At 36.9% G+C, this 21,221-nt stretch overlaps 1 protein-coding gene across 4 annotated transcripts in view; it reads right to left on the minus strand.

The window, feature by feature from the left end:
- Positions 1-299: 299 nt before the first annotated feature.
- B9d1 (B9 domain-containing protein 1) overlaps positions 300-21,221 on the minus strand; it is a 28,165-nt gene continuing 7,243 nt past the window's right edge. For all 4 annotated transcript variants that reach the window (XM_076477884.1, XM_076477886.1, XM_076477883.1 and 1 more), the window contains 5 exons: positions 19,321-19,389; positions 18,827-18,938; positions 14,527-14,623; positions 2,587-2,717; positions 300-503 (listed from right to left, as the gene is read on the minus strand). In XM_076477884.1, the coding sequence (XP_076333999.1) occupies positions 376-503; positions 2,587-2,717; positions 14,527-14,623; positions 18,827-18,938; positions 19,321-19,389 (537 nt within the window). In that variant the 3' untranslated portion in view covers positions 300-375. The remainder of the gene's footprint in view (positions 504-2,586; positions 2,718-14,526; positions 14,624-18,826; positions 18,939-19,320; positions 19,390-21,221) is intronic.

Genomic DNA, 21,221 nt, shown 5'->3' on the forward strand with positions numbered 1-21,221 from the left:
TAAATTTGTCTTAGAGTTGCTTATTCTACAAATTGCAAACACAGCAATTCAAGCTTTTGTAAAAAAGTGAACTTTTATCTTCAAAAATGAATTGTTCAGTGTTTTCTTAGGATAGCAGAATACATTAAATATCTAGAAATTCATCTGAAGATACAAATACATTTACACAAGTCTGTCACTGCACTTGTATTGTAATGTCTATTTTTCTTAACCCTAACACTCTAAAAACTGGGTTTAAAAAAGTTATGTGATCATGAAGAAGAAGTTACATAAGTGAAATACACAATGGACGGTTAGCATGAGGTCTGATAATAATTTCCTTTAATACAAGGGTGTTGTAGAAATAAATAGTAGCTTTTTGTCTATCATAAGACATCAACCATTAATCCAGTCACATCCATCGATTTGTTTTGGTGATCCCACACTGTAGCCCAGTTTCTTCATATTCTTGGTTACTATATTGAAGGTCACATTGACATAACCTTGTGATCGAACTCGAGTCACTGAAAGAAAAACATGTTGTTGACTACTTATAAACACAGTCCATTCTTTAGTTTAAGAACAAATATGACTATTAGATTTCTGAAAAAAAAATTGGAATATACTGTGATAATGAACAACTTAATTACTATGTCACGAAGCAAACCTACATTTAATATTCACCATTAATACTGTTACCTACCCTCCCCAGTTACTGTGTCACGAAGCAAACCTACATTTAATATTCACCATTAATACTGTTACCTACCCTCCCCATTTACTGTGTCACAACGCAAACCTACATTTAATATTCACCATTAATACTGTTACCTACCCTCCCCATTTACTGTGTCACGACGCAAGCCTACATTTAATATTCACCATTAATACTGTTACCTACCCTCCCCATTTACTGTGTCACGAAGCAAACCTACATTTAATATTCACCATTAATACTGTTACCTACCCTCCCCAGTTACTATGTCATGAAGCAAACCTACATTTAATATTCACCATTAATACTGTTACCTACCCTCCCCAGTTACTGTGTCACGAAGCAAACCTACATTTAATATTCACCATTAATACTGTTACCTACCCTCCCCAGTTACCAGTGGAATCAAACATTTCTACACAATGTCAAGATGTAGGTCTGATACCCATCATTCGACCATGACTTTATATCAGCTGTAGTTGTCACATGGTCTGCCAGTTTGCTCATTAAGAAACTCCTGAACATTCTACAACTGTACTACACAGACACACGTTCTACACTTGCATGTGTGTATTTGTTCTTACATCCAAATTACACCACTAATATACCAATAATCAGGTCAAATCTATATTTAGCACATATTAATTTGGTAATTGCTTGTATATAACTCTTTATCACCATTAAATGCAGTTCAAAATGACACTATGTATAATTTCAAAAAACGCGATGTTCATATTCATAACCTATCACTTTCTTGGTCCTTAAAAATAGCTAACAGCCAAGTCCTCATAACAGCTCTTCTTAAACCTAATCACTTCTTACACACAGATTTAAGACCCTTTATAATGTAACTAATTAAAAATTGACCATATTTTCTTTACTGATTTAGTTAACATTTTAAAAACTTTGTGTAAACATTATTTCTTTGTAGATTTTCAGACCAAAATTCACAAAGTAACTAAGTACAAGCTCTTCCAACCTTAGATGTAAACTTTAGTAGATATGTTACAAAGTAAAATTACACCATCTCTTACTCATAACATGTCCAGATTAATTATATAAAAATATCAGTATCTCTTTCATTGCCTTTGGAAAGTAATTAAGTACACAAATTTACCATCTTTACCCTTGTCTTGATATGCATTTAAATACACAAACTCACCGTCTCTTCCCTCAACTTCAAGCATTTAAAGTACACAAACTCACTGTCTCTTCCCTAAACTTCAGCAAGCATTTAAGTACACAAACTCACTGTCTCTTCCCTCAACTTCAGCAAGCATTTAAATACATAAACTCACTGTCTCTTCTCTCAACTTCAGTGAGCATTTAAATACACAAACTCAGTCTCTTCCCTCAACTTCAGCAAGCATTTAAATATACAAACTCACTGTCTCTTCTCTCAACTTCAGTGAGCATTTAAATACACAAACTCAGTCTCTTCCCCCAACTTCAGCAAGCATTTAAATATACAAACTCACTGTCTCTTCCCTCAACTTCAGCAAGCATTTAAATATACAAACTCACTGTCTCTTCCCTCAACTTCAGTGAGCATTTAAATACACAAACTCACTGTCTCTTCCCTCAACTTAAGCAAGCATTTAAATACACAAACTCATCGTCTCTTCCCTCAACTTCAGCGAGCATTTAAAGTATACAAACTCACTGTCTCTTCCCTCAACTTAAGCAAGCATTTAAATACACAATCTCGCCGTCTCTTCCCTCAACTTCAGTGAGCATTTAAAGTACACAAACTCACTGTCTCTTCCCTCAACTTGAGCAAGCATTTAAGTACATAAACTCACCATTGCTTCCCTCAACTTCAGCAAGTATTTAAGCACATTTACTGAAATCTCTTTTCTTGCCTTGAAAAAATAATGAAGTATAAAACTCACCATCTCTTCCCTCGCCTTGTGCAACTACTCTTGGATTAACAAACTCTGGACGCCTACCAATCAGCCAACTACTAAACTTTTGTAGAAGTGATGATGATTCAGGCACAAACATTGGAATACGTCTACGATGACTACAATTGTAAATAAAACTTATCAGTAAACACTATCACAGTCCTCAAAATAAGCAATAAAACTGAATGACTGTGTACAACACAAAGCCCAATGTACACTACAGTTGGGCAATTAGTGGAATTTGTTAATTAATTAAGTAATTGATGGGATGGCTAAAAGAGAAAACAGCTACAAATTGGACTTCAATACCTGTGGTGTCCAGACCACAGACAGCCCTTTGTGTAGTTTTGCACTTAACAACAAACATAATAGCAATATTTGAATTACTTGAATAGTTAGAATACTTTAAAATACTAATAATTGGAAAAAACCTGTTGCTGATTAATTATTTTCATCATACCAATAGATTTAATTATAATTTTAGTTACTGGATAGTTAAAGAGAGTCATAATAATAAAAACAAATTTCAACTGATTACTTTATGACACTAATAAATTCATTCAGTGTAGTAATTAGTAACACAAACTGGTTATTTTCACGACATAATTGATTTAACAGTAACATCAGTTGTTATTTTCTTGTGATATTGATCAACATTAACTCATTTCATAGATAATCAGTTACTTTGATAAACTGAGTTAATAACTAAGCTGTAGTGTCAATAGTTCAAAATAAACATCAGTTATGTAAACTGACATCAGCTAATCTTATCCATGCATAAAAGAACCTACACAGACTGTAGCTGTACTAAGAAAAAAATTGGTACCCAAGTAGGGAAATCACACTACATTCAGAACAGATAAGTTCTTCATATCAAGGATGAAACAGAAGATAAGTAATCGTCATTATATGCCAGCCTCAACCAGATAGCTAAGGTTCCACTACTTGAGGTTCGAATTAAGGGATCTTGGTCCATTTACCCCATATGTTGGTACACACACAATGAGAAAGTAAGGAAAAGGGCAAATTTTCTCCTTCACATGAAGAAGTTCAAAATACAACATATTCAACCAAAGGAACAAAGCATTGTGGGTATTCATACTTACTCATCAACCAAGTAAGCAAGCAGCATTCCACTTACCCCTGAGGAAGATGAACCAAGTAAACAAGCAGCATTCCACTTACCCCTGTGGAAGATATTGAACAACTGTGCTTAACCAGGATGTGACTACTCTGGGTTCATCAGAATTACGAGGTAATAGTGAACTGCCTTCCACGAACAATATCTAAACCGATATTGATAAAATAAAAGCCCAACACATACCCCAACCAGATATCTCAGTGTCAAACCTGAATTGGTACCATGAGTAGGCTCTCAACAGAGGCTGATAAAGCTTCTACCTACATATGAGAAAAATATCCAGAGAACTAGGCAGGAGGGCCCATATCTTCATACTCTTCTCCAAGAGTGGAGAAAAAATGCTCAAACACTCTGAAGGAAAAGCTCTTGTCCACCACCCCAGTGACTAGAAACTAAGTTTGGTAAGAGCTCCCTGGCTCCATAAGTGGGAGAGTCTTGAGAAATAGTGCTATGGAAACAGTGCAATAGATGTACCAAGTTCCCTGAGTTTCTGAAGGCAAACTGACCCCAATTTATTCAATCCAATGGTCAGAAGGGATGAGCAGGATCCCCTCTATCTTTACTCGCGACAGCCCATGAGTGGCAGTCAAGCACAGTATGGTAATACCATCTGATGAACTCATTGGTGGTTTTATGGAACATTTAATTTCTACAGAGCCTGTTGCAACCAATAATAACAACAGTGAAATAACAGTTGCTAGTGCAGCAGAATTGGTTTGATAAAAGCTCACTTGTCTAGGCAACACTCACCAGGGACTGGGATCCTGTGAGAACATAGTAAGAAATCCTGAAAGGTAGAAATAAAAATACTCCCTCCTCTAAATAATCTAGAAGAAATAGTTAAGATACCTACAGAGGGTAAGCCGAAACATTCTGATGAAGAGACTGTCAAATCAAACAATATGAGATAAAAGTGTTAAGAAGGTCCATCTGCACAATGACCATTAGCAAGCAATTTCACCAGGCTGCTAAAGATACATAAAAGAGAAATCTGATTATATGCAATCCCTGGAAGATATCTCACCTTTAAAGAGAGCTCTGAATAAAGCACAGTGGGAGGAAGAAGGCAAGTAAGAGTGGCATCCTATTCTATAGCATTGAGCAGGATGGGAAACAGCTGAGCCCAACAGAAATTAAAAGTAACAAATACCCAGATTGATGACATATGAAATTGAAGCAAGAGTAGATGTCACAGTCTCAGAATGGAAGCCTGCCTGGATTGTATCTGAACGTAGAATCAGGTTGTGATGGTCTAACAATTGATGAGACAGTGCCAACAGTAACCAGTTATCTGTGAAATGCTGTAGGGTACAGTACAATGGAATGAAGGTGATGAAAATTTTAAAAAATATTAATAAGACACAGCAGAACCCATGTTAGGCCTATGTAAATCTGAAGGAAAAAAACTTGGAACTGTAACTGTAATACGTGACCCTTATGCATAACAAAGGCTGATAGTGGTAGAACTCTTATCACCAAGGTAAAGGGCAGACAGGAGTTGACTATAAATCAGGATGGATATCTACAATCCCAATACAAAAAATAAAATCAACACAGATTGAGGAATGAGTAACTTTTAATCTTGGAGAACCTAAGCATTGATGTAGACAACAAAGATCAATGACTGAACACCAATCTCCGTTCTTCACAGGCCCAACAACAAAGGTTAATGCAAACTTTAAAAAACTGGCCCAACTCTTTCATTTGCCCCTTTCCCAGACCAACTCTAGATGAACTACAGGAAATGGAAACCCTACAAGCTGGGTGGATAATAGTGGATTAATTGTCACCCATGGACCTGCAGAGCTCCTGGGCCCATGGTGAAGGTTACCACACATCCAGAAATTCTCAGAACCTAACATCCACAGTCCCTGAAGGTATAAAATAATTGTTGATGTTGCTGGTAATCTAGTTAAGCAGTGGATACCTTGAACAAAGACAGAATATATTCTGAGTACCATTATACCGAAGGGACGATCTTAGTCAATGAATGTGATGAAACACTATGGCCTATGTTGAAGCAAATATGACATTCTGAGAACAACCGAGAAGAATCTGCATGCTAAGAACAGATTCAACTCACAAGCCAATGACATTTGAAATTCCAATAACAACTGAGAAGAATGTAGATGCTGAATGTGCATGCTGACAATGAATCCACTTCATCTTCATTTAAACTGGTGATTCTGAGAGTCTTTCAACAAAATCAAGTGAAACAAAATGTTGAATTTGAGTTTTAAGTCTGTAGACTTACTCTATCCTATCAGGGGACACAGATCTAAACAGGTTGGTTGGTTGATTTAGTGTTTTATGGCACAAAGCAGTTAGGCTATCTGCGCCAAACGTCCGGTAAAAAGGTAAAAGTAAATGTAGTAAAATTCATAAAAGGAAATGAAGGTAAAACAAAACAGCATTGAAAAACATAAATAGCATAAAACCAATGTTTTTAACTTCTACAAAGTTAAGAGAGAAACCAGTGTAAAAAAAGTTATAAAAGACTTTCCATAGCATAATGGTAATGATCATAACCCACCAGGAAGACTAACAGGTAAGTACAAGAACCACTGTTAGTCACATGACGTTGGCTTTTCCAGTCCCGGTTCTGAGTTATGTGTCATTACAGCCATTATCAAAAGGTAAATTAATAAAAGTGTTAAAAGACATGCAGCAAATTGTAATAACAACTCGTCAGGACGACTAATGGGTAGTTTAAAAACCAGCGTCAGTCACCTGAAGTTGGCCTTTCCAGTCCTGGTGTCGAGTTACTTAATGTTCTGGCCATTTTCTAATTTCAAATCAAACTAGAGAGATTGAGACTCTTAAAAGGGAACCACAATAAAAAAGGTTTAATGAAGAAATATAAAACACTTAAATGACATTAACAAGATAAATGGCCATTAAAAAACTAAAAACTTTATCAAGGTAGAAAGTGTCACCATCTCCAATAACACTGTCCAATGTTACAGACAAACCCTGGGACAGAACATGTTTAAAATAGTGCCGTCGTTGAGAGTTGTAACGATGGCAAGAAAGTAAAATGTGGCTTACAGTGATTTGAGTGTTACACAAACTACACACTGGTGCAACAGTTCCAGATAAAAGAAAACGATGAGTTAAAAAATGTGACCAATGCATAGTCTAGTTAGAACAACTTCCTCTTTCTGATCCTTATGGAAGCAAGATGGCCAAAGTACAATATAGGGTTTTATGTGGAAAAGCTTGTTTTCACATTGCTCACTCCCAAGTTGACTGTCAGCTGGCACGGAGCCAAGCCTTGAATACAGGACCATAGTCCATGTATGGAATAGGCACAATGGTGATAGTGCCAGAGGAGATAGATTTAGCTGCCGTGTCTGCAAGCTCATTCCCACAAATACCACTGTGCCTGGTATCCAGAAAAACTGGAGGGAAGTAGATGTTAATGAGAAATGGGCCAGTCGGTTTTGAATATCAGCGAGAACAGGGTGTAAACCATCATGAAGTGATTCCAGGGCCAGTAGAGAACTAAGCAAATCAGTATAAATAATGCAGTTTGAGTACTGCTTAGCTTTAATATGATTCAGGGCAAAAGAAATGCTGTATAGTTCAGCAGTGAACACAGAAGCTGTAGAGGGGATTCTGTGCACAACCACCGAACCGGAACAAACCATAGCAGAGCACACAGAGTCACCTGATTTGGAACCATCCGTATAAATTGGAATGGAAAGATTGTTCATTGAATAAAAGACGATACTTCCAATCGGGTGTATCTGCTTTTCTCAGATGACTTAAAGAAAGGTCACATTTGGGGACTGTAATCAGCCATGGTGAAATGGGCTGACCAGTGGATTCTGCAATGTTATCCAAGGACAGACCCAATTCATCCAATTGCACCTGGATGAGAAGGCCAAAAGGAGCAAAGGTAGATCATCTGTTCTGAAAAAATATGGCCCACCGAGAAAGAAAAACAACTCCAGGTGGGATGCTTTGGTAAGGAATGAAGTTTCAAAGAATATAATAAAATAAATAAAGACAGTTGCAAATGGCGAAGATGCAAAGAAGGTTCATGAGATTCTACATATAAGCTCTGAACTGGGGAAGTGCGGAAAGCCCCAGAGCAGAGTTGAAGTCCTTGGTGATGAATGGGGTCTAACATCTTTAAGACCAAGGATCTGGCAGAGCCATAGACCATTGATCCATACTCGAGTTTAGATCGAATAAGAGCACGATATATTTTTAACATCGAACATGGATCCGCTCCTCGACTGGTGGTAGAGAGAACACGGAAGATGTTCAGTGCTCTTGTGCATTTGGCCCGTAGCAGCTTTCAGTGTGGTATAAAGGTTAGCTTACAGTCAAAGATAAGCCCCAAGAACTTGGTCTCAGGGACCATAGGCAGCAAAACTTCACCGATACGAAGTTCAGGATCAGGGTGAATACCCTGCTGGCTGCAAAAGTGCATGAAAACAGTTTTAGAGAGAGAGAAATTAAAGCCGTTCACTATGATCCACTTCAGTACACGATTGAGGGCAGTCTGTAGCTGATGCTCAATATATATCTCATGTTCGACAACCGACACGAGATGTGAAAGTCGTCAACATAGAGCCCGTTTGCAACAGTGAGAGGGAGTTGTTCAGTGATGGCATTAATCTTTATGCTGAAAAGTGTGACACTCAAAACACAGCCCTGAGGGACCCCAAGTTCCTGTAGAAAAGAATAGGAAGTGTTGAATCCATAAAAACTTGGAATCTCCTGTCCGTTAAACAATTTTTAATAAACATGGGTAAATGGCCACGCAACCCATATATATATATATATGGAGGTCTTGCAAAATGCCATACCTCCCTGTTGTGTCATAAGCCTTCTCAATGTCAAAGAATATTGATACAAGATGTTGTCGTTTGAGAAAGGCATCTCTGATTGAAGTTTCAAGTTGAATTAGGTGGTCCATGGTGGAGTGCTTTTGTTGGAACCCACACTGGGTGGGTGAGAGGAGGTTGTTTGATTCGAGGAACCAAACAAGACGAGTATTAACCATCCCTTTCTAAGGTCTTACACAGAGAGCTCATCAAAGTAACAGGACGGTAGTTTGAAGGAATCTTGGGATCTTTCCCAGGCTCAGAGAAAGGTAAGATAATAGCCCGGTGCCAGGCATTAGGAAAAACATTCTCCAGCCAAATCCGGTTAAAAAAAAATAGAAGAATATCAAGAGAAGCAGGAGAGAGATGGTGCAGCATCTTGTAGTGTACATCATCAGGTCCAACAGATGTACTGCCAGACCGATGAAGGTCCATTGTCAGTTCCACCAGTGTAAAGGGACAATTATAGTCAAAGAGACAGTTCAAAAGGAAAGAGGTGAATGCTCCACCAAAGTCTTGATGGCCAGGAAGGTGGAGGAACAAGCAGAAGTGCTAGATACCCAGCAAAAGCTTTCACCTAGAGTATAGGTGATGCTTCAGACATCAGCTACCTCTTGGCCATCATAGAGTAAGATCAAGAGGGGGACAAAATTGTAGAGCTCACTGACCTTTCAAACCCTGTCCCATATGTCCTTGGAACTGGTGGTAGAAGATATGCTAGTTGTGACCTTAATCCAAGATTCCTTCTGGCTTTGACATCTTACCCACCTAGCATGTGCATGGGCCCGCTGGAAAGCGATGTGGTTTGAAAGTGTAGGATATCTACGGAAAGTATCCCAGGCCTGTTTTTGAGCCTTCAGTGCCATGTGGCAGGCAGAACTCCACAACAGATGAAGATATAGTGGAAAACGTGTCGATGTTTTAGGAATAAGCAGCTGCTTGTATAATACAGTCAGTTACTGCTGCCACACAGTCGTCTATTGATTACTGACAGATGATGGCAGGATCAAGTTCTGCGAAAGCAGTGAAGTGGACTAGTCTGCCTGATAGAGCTTCCACCGGGGCACATAAGTAGGATGGCATCGACCATGGCCAGTATCTCTCAAAAGTATAGGAAAATGATCACTGCCCAGTGGATTATTGTCAACCCTTCATGAAAAATGGGAGAATAATGAAGGGGAGCAAACTGAGAGATCAATAGCAGTAAAGGACTGACTAGGTACATGAAAATAAGTGGAAGAACCAGTATTGAAAAGAGAAAGTTTGTGATCAGAGAGCATACGCTCTACAGAACGACCCCTCTTATCAATATTAGCACTTCCCCAGAGGGGATTATGTCCGTTGAAGTCCCCCAGAATAAGAAAGGGAAATGGCAACTGTTCAACGAGAGCATCAAGGTCTGATTGATCATATGTCTCTCCAGGTGACAGATAGAGAGAACAAACAATGATGGTATGACCCAAGGAAACACGGGTGGCTACGGGCTTCAAGGGTGTGTCAAGTGGTAAAGACAGAGTGGATACATGCTGATCACCCAAAATTGCCACCCTTCCATGCACTTATCCATCACACAGCCTGTCATTTCTGTACAAAGAACACTGCCAAAAGGTGACTGTATCAGCAGGTTTCAGAAATGTTTCCTGTAAGGGAAGACATACAAGATGGTAGGAAACAATCAGTGTTTTGATGCCATCCAGATTAGAACATAAACCTTGACAGTTCCGTTGTATCAAGGTGGCCATTTTTAATGACGCATAGGCAAAGTGGCTGGAGAACCCTTCTGTTTATGACCACGTCTTTTTTCCTTACTGTCCTTATTTGTGGGAGGTCTATTAATTGGGCAGGTCTTGGAAGGGGATTCCAGTGAGTGATGATGCAAATAAATGATTGTTTTGCATCTTGGTGTGGGAGAAAAAATGTATCTAAAGAAATGCCTGTATTTGAAACCAAAGAATGCAGATCTTGGGGTTTGTTGGAATGTCTGGGAGGAACAGAGCTGGGTGTAGAAGTCGATTCATCAACTTTTTTAACCATGGAGGTCCAAACACTTTTCATTTGTTTGGAGAATGATTCTCTTGAAGGCACTCCCACTGTAGTTGTGGAATGAAGTGCAGCAGCATATGTCCGATATGAAGAGGTGGACAGCAATTTCCGAGCCTCAGGATAACTAATGTTATGAGTCGTTTTCAGACGCTGTACCTCCTTTTCCTAGAACCATTTAGGGCAAGAACGAAAGTAGGAAGGGTGAGAACCATTACAGTTGACACAATATGGGTCCGTGTGACACTCATAAGCTATGTGGTCCTTGCCACCACAACGAGCACATGTCAGGGAACTACGACAGGACGTCTTTGAGTGGCCGAACATCTGACATTGGAAACATCGAAGAGGGTTTGGAATGTACAGCCATATCCTGCAATTTAGATAACCTGCCTTGATGGTGGCAGGTGCACGTGGTGATGTAAATGTCAAAACGAGGATATCTGTCGGCTGTGTAACTCCATCTTTGTGAGTGGAGATTGGCCTAACTGCAGAAACTTCTTGAGTGGAGAAACCAGCAAGAATCTCTGACTTGGGCATGTTCTTCAAATCCCTCTCAACAATAACTCCTCATGATGAATTCAAGGTAGCATGAGGGGTAACCTCAATAGGTATATTCCCATTTATCTTTGAATTGAAGTGGAGTTAACTGTGTTGGGATGTGGATGTTTCAACCAGTATGTCTCCAGATCGAAGCTTCTTTACTGACTTTGGAGAGCCAGCATTTCCCTCCAGTCCCTTCTTAATAAAAAATGGGGTCATTTGCCCTAAAGGTTTTTCTGAAAGAGAATGTAGGATGAGAAAATAAGGTACAACTTGTGGTACAGACGTTGAAGATTGCTGCTCAGAGTCTTCAAGACGTGGTCATTTACCTGTTGACTGTTTTTTTCACTATTTTATTTAAATTTTTATTCGGAGAATCCATAGGAAAAAAAAGAAAATTTCGGTGCCCACAGACCCCACCCACCATGGAGCCCTACGAGGGGAAGCACTACAATGTCAAACAATGAAACTGCAGCAATGCCAGGGTTTTTTGAGCACTATACCCAAACACCAGCACCAGACAATGTCCACAACACACCCGTTGAGAACTTCCAACATTGGTACTTGGTTGACTCTACCCCAAGTGGACCAGCCGACTGACCCAAGGGGGGCCACCCAAAGGCTGCCCGTCTACAGGAATTGAAGGCCAAAGTGGTGTGTTAGGGTTGGACCCCTCAACCACCAGGATCCTCTCCTCCCATTCATGGGTCGCTACGCACGGCAAACATGTGGTGGATGTTTAGATCCCAGAGGAGGTAACCTGAAAGAACAGAACCTTCCATGGGAGGTCCTCTCACCACGTACAGGAATCCATAACGAGGGGTTCTAAACAGGTGAACTACAAATTCCATTTTAGAACTGAAAATCAGAGAAACAGATGTGTTACTTGGAAGTCAGAAAAATATTCCTCCACCAAGGGACCTTTCCAGCATCAACTGCAATATCTTTGTATGGAGAAACAAAATTTGGTTCTACATCCAGCAATTAAGTTATATGGTCAAAAGTAGCCAAGAGAAATCCAAAAACACAACAAATTTGCATAACCAACAGACTAAAAACAAATCAAAGACACCAAAGTAGCCTCCTTTTTCATAGGTCATTTAAAGACGGTGTTGATTACTATTCATGGAAATTTTGTGAGGTAAAGTAAGTTGTTTTATTATATCAAAGCATCTTCAAGCTGTTTGCCACTAACACTCTAGGAAATTAAGTCCCAGACCTTAGAGCTGTGAGTCCATAAACCTGCTACTGTCTCAGGAAAAAGTATACCCAAAGTATGTCTAAGATGTCAGATATCACACTCAATTACAGCTTCACAGCCCTCCAAGGACCATCACAGATCTGAATGTACGTATGTCTTGATTTCACTACAAACAAGATCACTGACAATCAAAACACTGTTATACAGTGATAGATATCAAATACAGGATAGGAGAGACCTAATCTGCCTCCATGCCATAAATAATATCACCAGAATTCATACCATAATTGGCTTGCAAACCAGAACTAGAAAAAACATTTTCTTTTAAATTATCATGAATATCTAAAATTCAACTATAGATAACATAATAACATTCAAAGTGTTACTGAATAACAGTAGTCTTGAAAAAACTGTAAGTGATATTTTGTTGAGAATGAGTGATACAATTACCTGAATAAGGCACCAAGATAAAGGGCACATTGGCATAGGTGAAGAGTATAACAAGCCAATTATTGATTAGGGTAATTAACTGGAATATACAAGACTGGGGCAAGTGAGAAAAAATGAGATCAATATGTAGATGTGAGAAAAATAAACCTTGGCAGTCAAGTAATTGTTATAAGAGTCATTGGAAATAAGTGTATTTACCCTAATTGTAACACACAGTATGAACAATAATTATGAACAATTGCAATTCACCAACTTCATCCAGTTCATTCCATAAAAGCTGTTGTCAACCAATAAAAATATCACCTTGACCAAACTATGTCAGTCATATACCAATTTGTCTAAAGAACCATAGTATAAAGTAAAATACCTTGTTTGCACTGGATATGCTAGATGTAGTATGGTTGACATATAATTAACCAAACGTTTTCACTTTCACTAACATCAAATTTAATAATAAACCAGCTCTGTCAATAACTGTAGCTATACAGACCACCACTAAAACAATGAACAATATTACTGAATATTCTTGATGACAAGAAAACCACTTGAAATTAAAATGTATCTCAGAACGGCTGGTATGGGTATTAACACTTTTACTGATAAGGAGAGAACAACGTTTCAACGTTCCTAGGTCATCCTCAGGTTAAGAAAGAAAGAGTTTGAATGTGACTGTTGACGGACACGTCTTAGGGACAAGAGTATTTATATAAATGGGTGCCAGATTGTAGGGGGCATTGCAGGTGGATATTAGCTTATTAATTAGTAAAGGTATAGAGGTGCTCTTTTATACTGGTTTAATTTTGGTTTTAGTTCCTGTATAATTAGGGCTTCTTTGATTTTGCATTTGTTTATATTTGTTTCCCTACTTAGTATGTGGGTGTTTTCTAAGGTTATGTTGTGTTTATTTGATTTGCAGATGTTGCACTAATAAAAAATATCCCAGGGTTCAAGTTATAATGTAGGATATACCTTATTTTCATTTCAATTATTTTTATCTTCTTTACTTTAGAGAACAGTCATCTTCCCACAACTGTCTGCTGGCAGTGAAGGGTGATGTAGATGTGGAACGTTGTGGGCTTGAGCACCCACATCTCTCTCTCCTAATTTCTATTCTATATCTATTGCTACTCCTTTATTTTGCTTCCTTATGTGAAACTGGTGAATTGACATTAAGACTGACAGACAATGTATCCCAACCACAATGTGGGTCCTACTTCAGCAGTCACCTCCAAAGCCAAGGGCATATTTTATGTCCCACACTATAGCTTGTACTCTGGGATCTTTTTAATTAGTACAGTTTATTTTGTTTATTATTTTTTAATTTATTTTTGTTTTGGCTTCTTTTCAGGTTATAACAAACTAATATATCTAGTCAAAGGTTTGGATTTGCTGTTTTTAATGTAGTCCTTCCTTTTGACTTAGTTTACTTAACTTTATCAGTATTAATTTTCTCTAAACCATATATATATATATGTATATAACTTGCAACATAGACCACCATTACAAATAAAACAACAAACAATAATACTGAATATATAAACCAAATGCATAGACATTTTTCAAAGGAATACAAACAGTGTCATGAAAACTATTAATACATTACATCTAACTTTGAGAAGTACTCTTCCTTCATAATCAATATATTCTAGTTACAACACTTTTATGAATTTAGAGTAAAGGTTATTAGAAAGTAATGAAAGATTAAGAAGACATACTGTCCTGGGATTAGAGGGATGTGAACAGTTCCATAGCCTCTGACAACATCATTTCCAAATATATCAGGACCATAAACCGATATTACAATCTGTGGCCCTGTATAATATAAAGTGAGGGTTAATACAAAACTCCATTAAAAAGTTTATACAAAACAAATATTTGAAATTTATTATGAACACAACAATGCTAAACATCACTTACAAAAATCTAAAATGAAAACAAACTTAACATAAAAAAAGTAAGTTTTAAGGGTTTTTATGCTTATATAAAATGTGGATTCATGGGTAATAATGGTCCAATAAGAATCTTATATAAAATGTGGATTCATGGGTAATAATGGTCCAATCTATTGTGACACAAGCACTAGCGTGAAAGTGATTTTATTGTCTATGTTAATCTATTTCTTTAAATTTAAGAACACTTATAATGTTTAATATTTGCTAAAAATATTATTTTTATTTTCAATTTATTTTTACTACTGATAGCAACTAGATTAACTATGAATGTAACATTGTTACTTTTCAAATTATATTACACTTGATAAATTCCTTACTAAGAAATTTCAGCTGATAAGTTCTAAATATTGGGAAATTTCAAACAATCTCTTAATATTTGTTACATTCCCAACTATTGGGAGGTTTCAAATGACCTATTCACACTTGGTAAATTCCTGACTATGGAAAGATGTCAAATGATTTCTTAATTAACATGTTTCACTTTCTTGGACTGCTGACTTGAGGAAAAGCTACTATCATGCAGTTCCCACCACCAATTTTTACTTTTCTTCCTAAACTGTTGACTAGTAGGAAGGCAACAAAAAGCAAAATTAATATTTTGGAGAATTCTAGAGAAGAAAAGAATTAATTATGGAGACAGAAAAAAGGAACAATTTAAAAGGAATTGCACTAAAATTAGGAATGATGCAAGATAAATTTTATAGGATGCGTTTTACTTGTAACACAGCTACATTGGGGTATCTGCTGTGTCCACTGAAGGGAATCAAACCCGATTCCAAATCCATAGAGACTTACTGCTCTTCCATCAGGGGTTGGTTGGTTGCTTTGTCTTTTTATGATGCAAAGCAACTAGGCTATCTGCACCAAACATCCATTAAAAAGTTAAAATTAAAATTATTAAAATTCATAAAAGTAAATTAACGTAAAACAAAACAAAGATTAACTGTTGAATTAAAAACATAAATAACATTAATTTTTACATCTAGTTTAAAGCAGTAAAAGATGAAACTACAGTAATACACGTCTTAAGAAACTTTCTGTAGCATAATTGTAGTTATCATAACTCGCCAGGGTAAGTTCAAATATCAGCGTTAGTCACCTAAGTAGGCCTTTACAGTCCTGGTTTCGAGTTATTTGACGTTACGGTCATTTTCTAATTTCATATCGAACTAGTTGTAATTTGATTTGTAAAAAGGAATCATATTAAGAAAAGGTCTGATTTATGAACTAAAAATTTTAAAGGTCAATAGATTTTAAAAACTAAAATCACTTGTACGATGGACAGTGTCACCATTCCCAATGACACTGTCCATCATTATGGATAATCCTACGGGCAAACTATGTCTAAAATGGTGCCGTCATTGAGAGTCGTAATGATGACAAAACAGTAAAATGTAGCTTATTGTGTCCTGAGTGTCACACAGACAACTCACTAGTGTATTAGTCCCAGGTAAAACAAAATGATGAATTAAAATACTGTGACCAATGCATAGTCTAGTTAGGACAACTTCCTCTTTCCAATCCTTATGGAAAAAAGAAGGCCAAAGTCCAGTAGAGGGTTTTATTTGGAAAACCTTGTTTTAACATTGCTCACTCCAAGTTGACTGCCAACTGGCATGGAGATGAGCCTTGAATATAGAACCATAGTCCATGTATGGAACAGGCACAGCTCGTATATACCTCACATTTGACAACTGACACAAGACATGAAAGTTACTGACGTAGAGCCCATTTGCAAGAGTAAGAGGGAATTGTTCAGTGATGGCATTAATCCTTATAATGAAAAGTGTGACACTCAAAACACAGCCCTGAGGGACTCCAAGTTCCTGTAGAAAATAACGAGAAAAGTGTTGAGCCCACACAAACTTGGAATTGCCTGTCCATAAAAATTTTTTAATAAAAACGGACAAATTACTATGCAACCTATATAAGTGGAAGTCTCACATCCACGTAGTATCATAAGCCTTCTTAAGGTCAAAGAATATAGATACAAGATGTTGGTGTTTGAGAAAGATTGATGTTTCAAGTTGAATCAAGTGGTCCATGGTGGAGCGCTGTCATCAAAACCCACACTGGGTGGGCGAGAAAAGGTTGTTTGATTTGAGAAACCAAATAAGATGAACATTAACTATCCTCTCTAAGGCCTTAGAGAGACAGCTCATTAAAGCAACTGGATGGTACTTTGAAGGATTCTTATGACCAATTAATGCAATGAGGGTCCGTTTTACACTCACATGCATCGTGGTCCTTGTCACCGCAACAAGCATACATCAAGGAACCACGACATGATGTCTTAGAGTATCCAAACTGCTAACACTGGAAACATCTGATAGGGTTTGGAATACATGACTGTACCTTGCAATTAAAATAGCCTGCCTTGATGGTGGCAGGTGGCTGCAGTAATGTAAATGTTAAAAGGAGGACATTGGTTGGCATCATAATTACATGTTTGTGAGTGGAGATATACCTCACTGCAGAAATTCAATGGATGGAAATACCTGATTCGGGGATTTTCTTTAAATCCCTTTCAACAATGACTTCTCGTGATGAATTTAAATTTGCAAGGTGGGTAATCTCAGTGGGTATATCTCCAATCACCTTCGAACGTAAGAAGAGTTCACTGTGTTTAGACGTGGATGTTTCCACCGATATGTCACAAGAGCAAAGCTTTTTGACTGACTTTGGAGAACCAGCAAATCCCTTTAGTCCCTTCTGAATAAAAAAAGGGAGACATTGCCCAGAAGGTTTGTCTGAAAGATAATGTAATATAAGAAAATGAGGTACAACAGATGTTACAGATGTTAAAGATTGCTGCTCAGGATCTTCAAGACATGGTCATTTACCTATGGACTGTTTTTTATAATTTTATTTCAGTTTTTATTTGGGGGGATTCATAATAAAGGAAGAATGTTTCAGTGCCCACTGACCCCACCCACCATGGAGCTCTATGAGGGGATGCAATACAATGACAAACAAGGACATTGCAGCAATGCCAGGGTTACGTGAGCACTATACCCAAACACCAGCATCAGATACAGTGTCCACAACACCTGTTGAGAACATCCAAAACTGGTACTTGGTTGACCGTAGCCCAAGTAGACCAGCCAAATGACCATAGGCAGGCCACCCCAAGGCTGCCTGTCTACAGGAATTCAAGGCCAAAATGGTGTGCTGGGGTTGAACCCCTCAACCACCATGATCGTCTCCTCCCCTTCACGGGTCACTGCAAACAGCAAACTCATGAGTATATGATTAGATCCCACAGGAGGTAAAGTGAAAGGACAGAACCTTCCCTGGGAGGTCTCCTCACCACATGTAGAAACCCACATTGAAGGGTTCAGCAGGGGACATTTTACAGGATCTAAAGACCAAGTAGGGAGAACTTTAAGGAAAGCAGAAATAGTGTATAAACAAGAAGCGTGTTAGATGGTAGTTATGTGTTGTTACATACAAAAGTCAAAATATGACAGTATGTTGTGTGCTTATTACTTGTACATGTAAAATACTGCAAATTTGAATAAGATAATGGAGAAAATGTTTCATGTGCTCACAGCTAGTAGATATAGACAATGGAAGTTTACATACAATGACAAAGCAAATGCAAATACATTATTCTGCATGTATTAGTGTACAGGTTGTCCACTACACCATTCTGCATGTATTAGTGTACAGGTTGTCCACTACACCATTCTGCATGTATTAGTGTACAGGTTGTCCACTACACCATTCTGCATGTATTAGTATACAGGTTGTCCACTACACCATTCTGTATGTATTAGTGTACAGGTTGTCCACTACACCATTCTGCATGTATTAGTGTACAGGTTGTCCACTACACCATTCTGGGTGTATTAGTGTACAGGTTGTCCACTACACCATTCTGCATGTATTAGTGTACAGGTTGCCAATACACCATTCTGCATGTATTAGTGTACACCTGTTGTATTTCACTTTATTCTGTACAGATTTTCATGTACTGTTTGTTGTGATATCCTGCATATTTCCAACACTTCACAATTATTAATACAACACTGACACATATGTATTTGAAACCTTCACTTACATCCAAATGGATTTGTGCTTTTAAAAGTAATGTCTAATGGAAAATTCCACACAAACAGTTGCCTTTCATCTTGACTCTTTCTTGTAACTTGAGAAATTCCTTCCTCTATCCCCTGTATACAAATTAAAAATACAGTGTTAAAAGCATCCTTATCCACTCATTCTTACAGTAATAAAAACATTTAACTAAAAAGTATCTAACCAGTTTTATTTAGCAAAAACAAAATGATAAAAACTACATAATGTCAGAAATCTATACATAAAAAATAAATGTCTATAGTTATTGAAATGATTGAATAATCAGTTGGGTTATAACAAAGTAAACTGAATAGATAATCACAAATTACAAGACGTTTATACCGTATCTGCATAAATCCCAAAAAGTACAATACATCAAACAAAACTACATTAATGGTAAAAATCTGTCCTTTTGAACAAAAATGTACAAAGAACAATTGTAAATTTTTCTAACATTCATGAACAATCAATACTTACAGATGTCACAACCCAATCTTGTCCATGAACAAAACAAAACTTGCAATAAATATCATCCAATTCTGGGAACTGAAAATACATTTTACATACAAAAGATCAAAAACATTCCTGTTATACTAGTATAAACAACACGAAATCAAGAGAGAGATTGTAAAACAAAAACATTCCCCTTATGATTGTACAAACAAAACTATAATAGAAAGACTGTGAAACAAAAACATTCCTCTTATGCTTGTACAAACAAAACTATATCAAGAGAAATTGTAAAACAAAAACATTCCTCTTATGCTTGTACAAACAAAACTATATCAAGAGAAATTGTAAAACAAAAACATTCCTCTTATGCTTGTACAAACAAAACTATATCAAGAGAGATTGTAAAACAAAAACATTCCTCTTATGCTTGTACAAACAAAACTATATCAAGAGAGAGATTGTGAAACAAAAACATTCCTCTTATGCTTGTACAAACAAAACTATATCAAGAGAGAGATTGTGAAACAAAAACATTTCTCTTATGCTTGTACAAACAAAACTATATCAAGAGAGATTGTGAAACAAAACATTCCTCTTATGCTTGTACAAACAAAACTATATCAAGAGAGATTTGTAAAACAAAAACATTCCTCTTACACTTGTACAAACAAAACTATATCAAGAGAGATTGTAAAACAAAAACATTCCTCTTATGCTTGTACAAACAAAACTATATCAAGAGAGAGATTGTGAAACAAAAACATTCCTCTTATGCTTGTACAAACAAAACTATATAGAGGGATTGTAAAACAAAAACATTCCTCTTATGCATGTACAAACAAAACTATATCAAGAGAGAGATTGTGAAACAAAAACATTCCTCTTATGCTTGTACAAACAAAACTATATCAAGAGAGAGATTGTGAAACAAAAACATTCCTCTAATGCTTGTACAAACAAAACTATATCAAGAGAGATTGTAAAACAAAAACATTCCTCTTATGCTTGTACAAACAAAACTATATCAAGAGAGAGATTGTAAAACAAAAACATTCCTCTTATGCTTGTACAAACAAAACTATATCAAGAGAGATTGTGAAACAAAAACATTCCTCTTATGCTTGTACAAACAAAACTATATCAAGAGAGAGACTCTGAAACAAAAACATTCCTCTTATGCTTGCACAAACAAATCTATATAGAGAGGGATTGTTAAACAAAAATCATTCCTCTTACGATTGTACAAACAAAGCTATATAGAGAGGGATTGTTCAACAAAAATCATTCCTCTTATACTTGTACAAACAAAGCTATATAGAGAGGGATTGTTAAACAAACAACATTCCTCTTATGCTTGTACAAACAAAGCTATATAGAGAGGGATTGTTAAACAAAAAACATTCCTCTTATGCTTGCACAAACAAATCTATATAGAGAGGGATTGTTAAACAAAAATCATTCCTCTTATGATTGTACAAACAAAGCTATATAGAGAGGGACTGTTCAACAAAAAACATTCCTCTTATGCTTGCACAAACAAATCTATATAGAGAGGGATTGTTAAACAAAAATCATTCCTCTTACGATTGTACAAACAAAGCTATATAGAGAGGGATTGTTCAACAAAAAACATTCCTCTTATGCTTGCACAAACAAATCTATATAGAGAGGGATTGTTAAACAAAAATCATTCCTCTTACGATTGTACAAACAAAGCTATATAGAGAGGGATTGTTCAACAAAAAACATTCCTCTTATGCTTGCACAAACAAATCTATATAGAGAGGGATTGTTAAACAAAAATCATTCCTCTTATGATTGTACAAACAAAGCTATATAGAGAGGGACTGTTCAACAAAAACATTCCTCTTATGCTTGCACAAACAAATCTATATAGAGAGGGATTGTTAAACAAAAATCATTCC

The sequence above is a fragment of the Tachypleus tridentatus genome, chromosome 13, assembly GCF_004210375.1.
Source record: "Tachypleus tridentatus isolate NWPU-2018 chromosome 13, ASM421037v1, whole genome shotgun sequence".
NCBI lineage: Eukaryota > Metazoa > Arthropoda > Merostomata > Xiphosura > Limulidae > Tachypleus > Tachypleus tridentatus.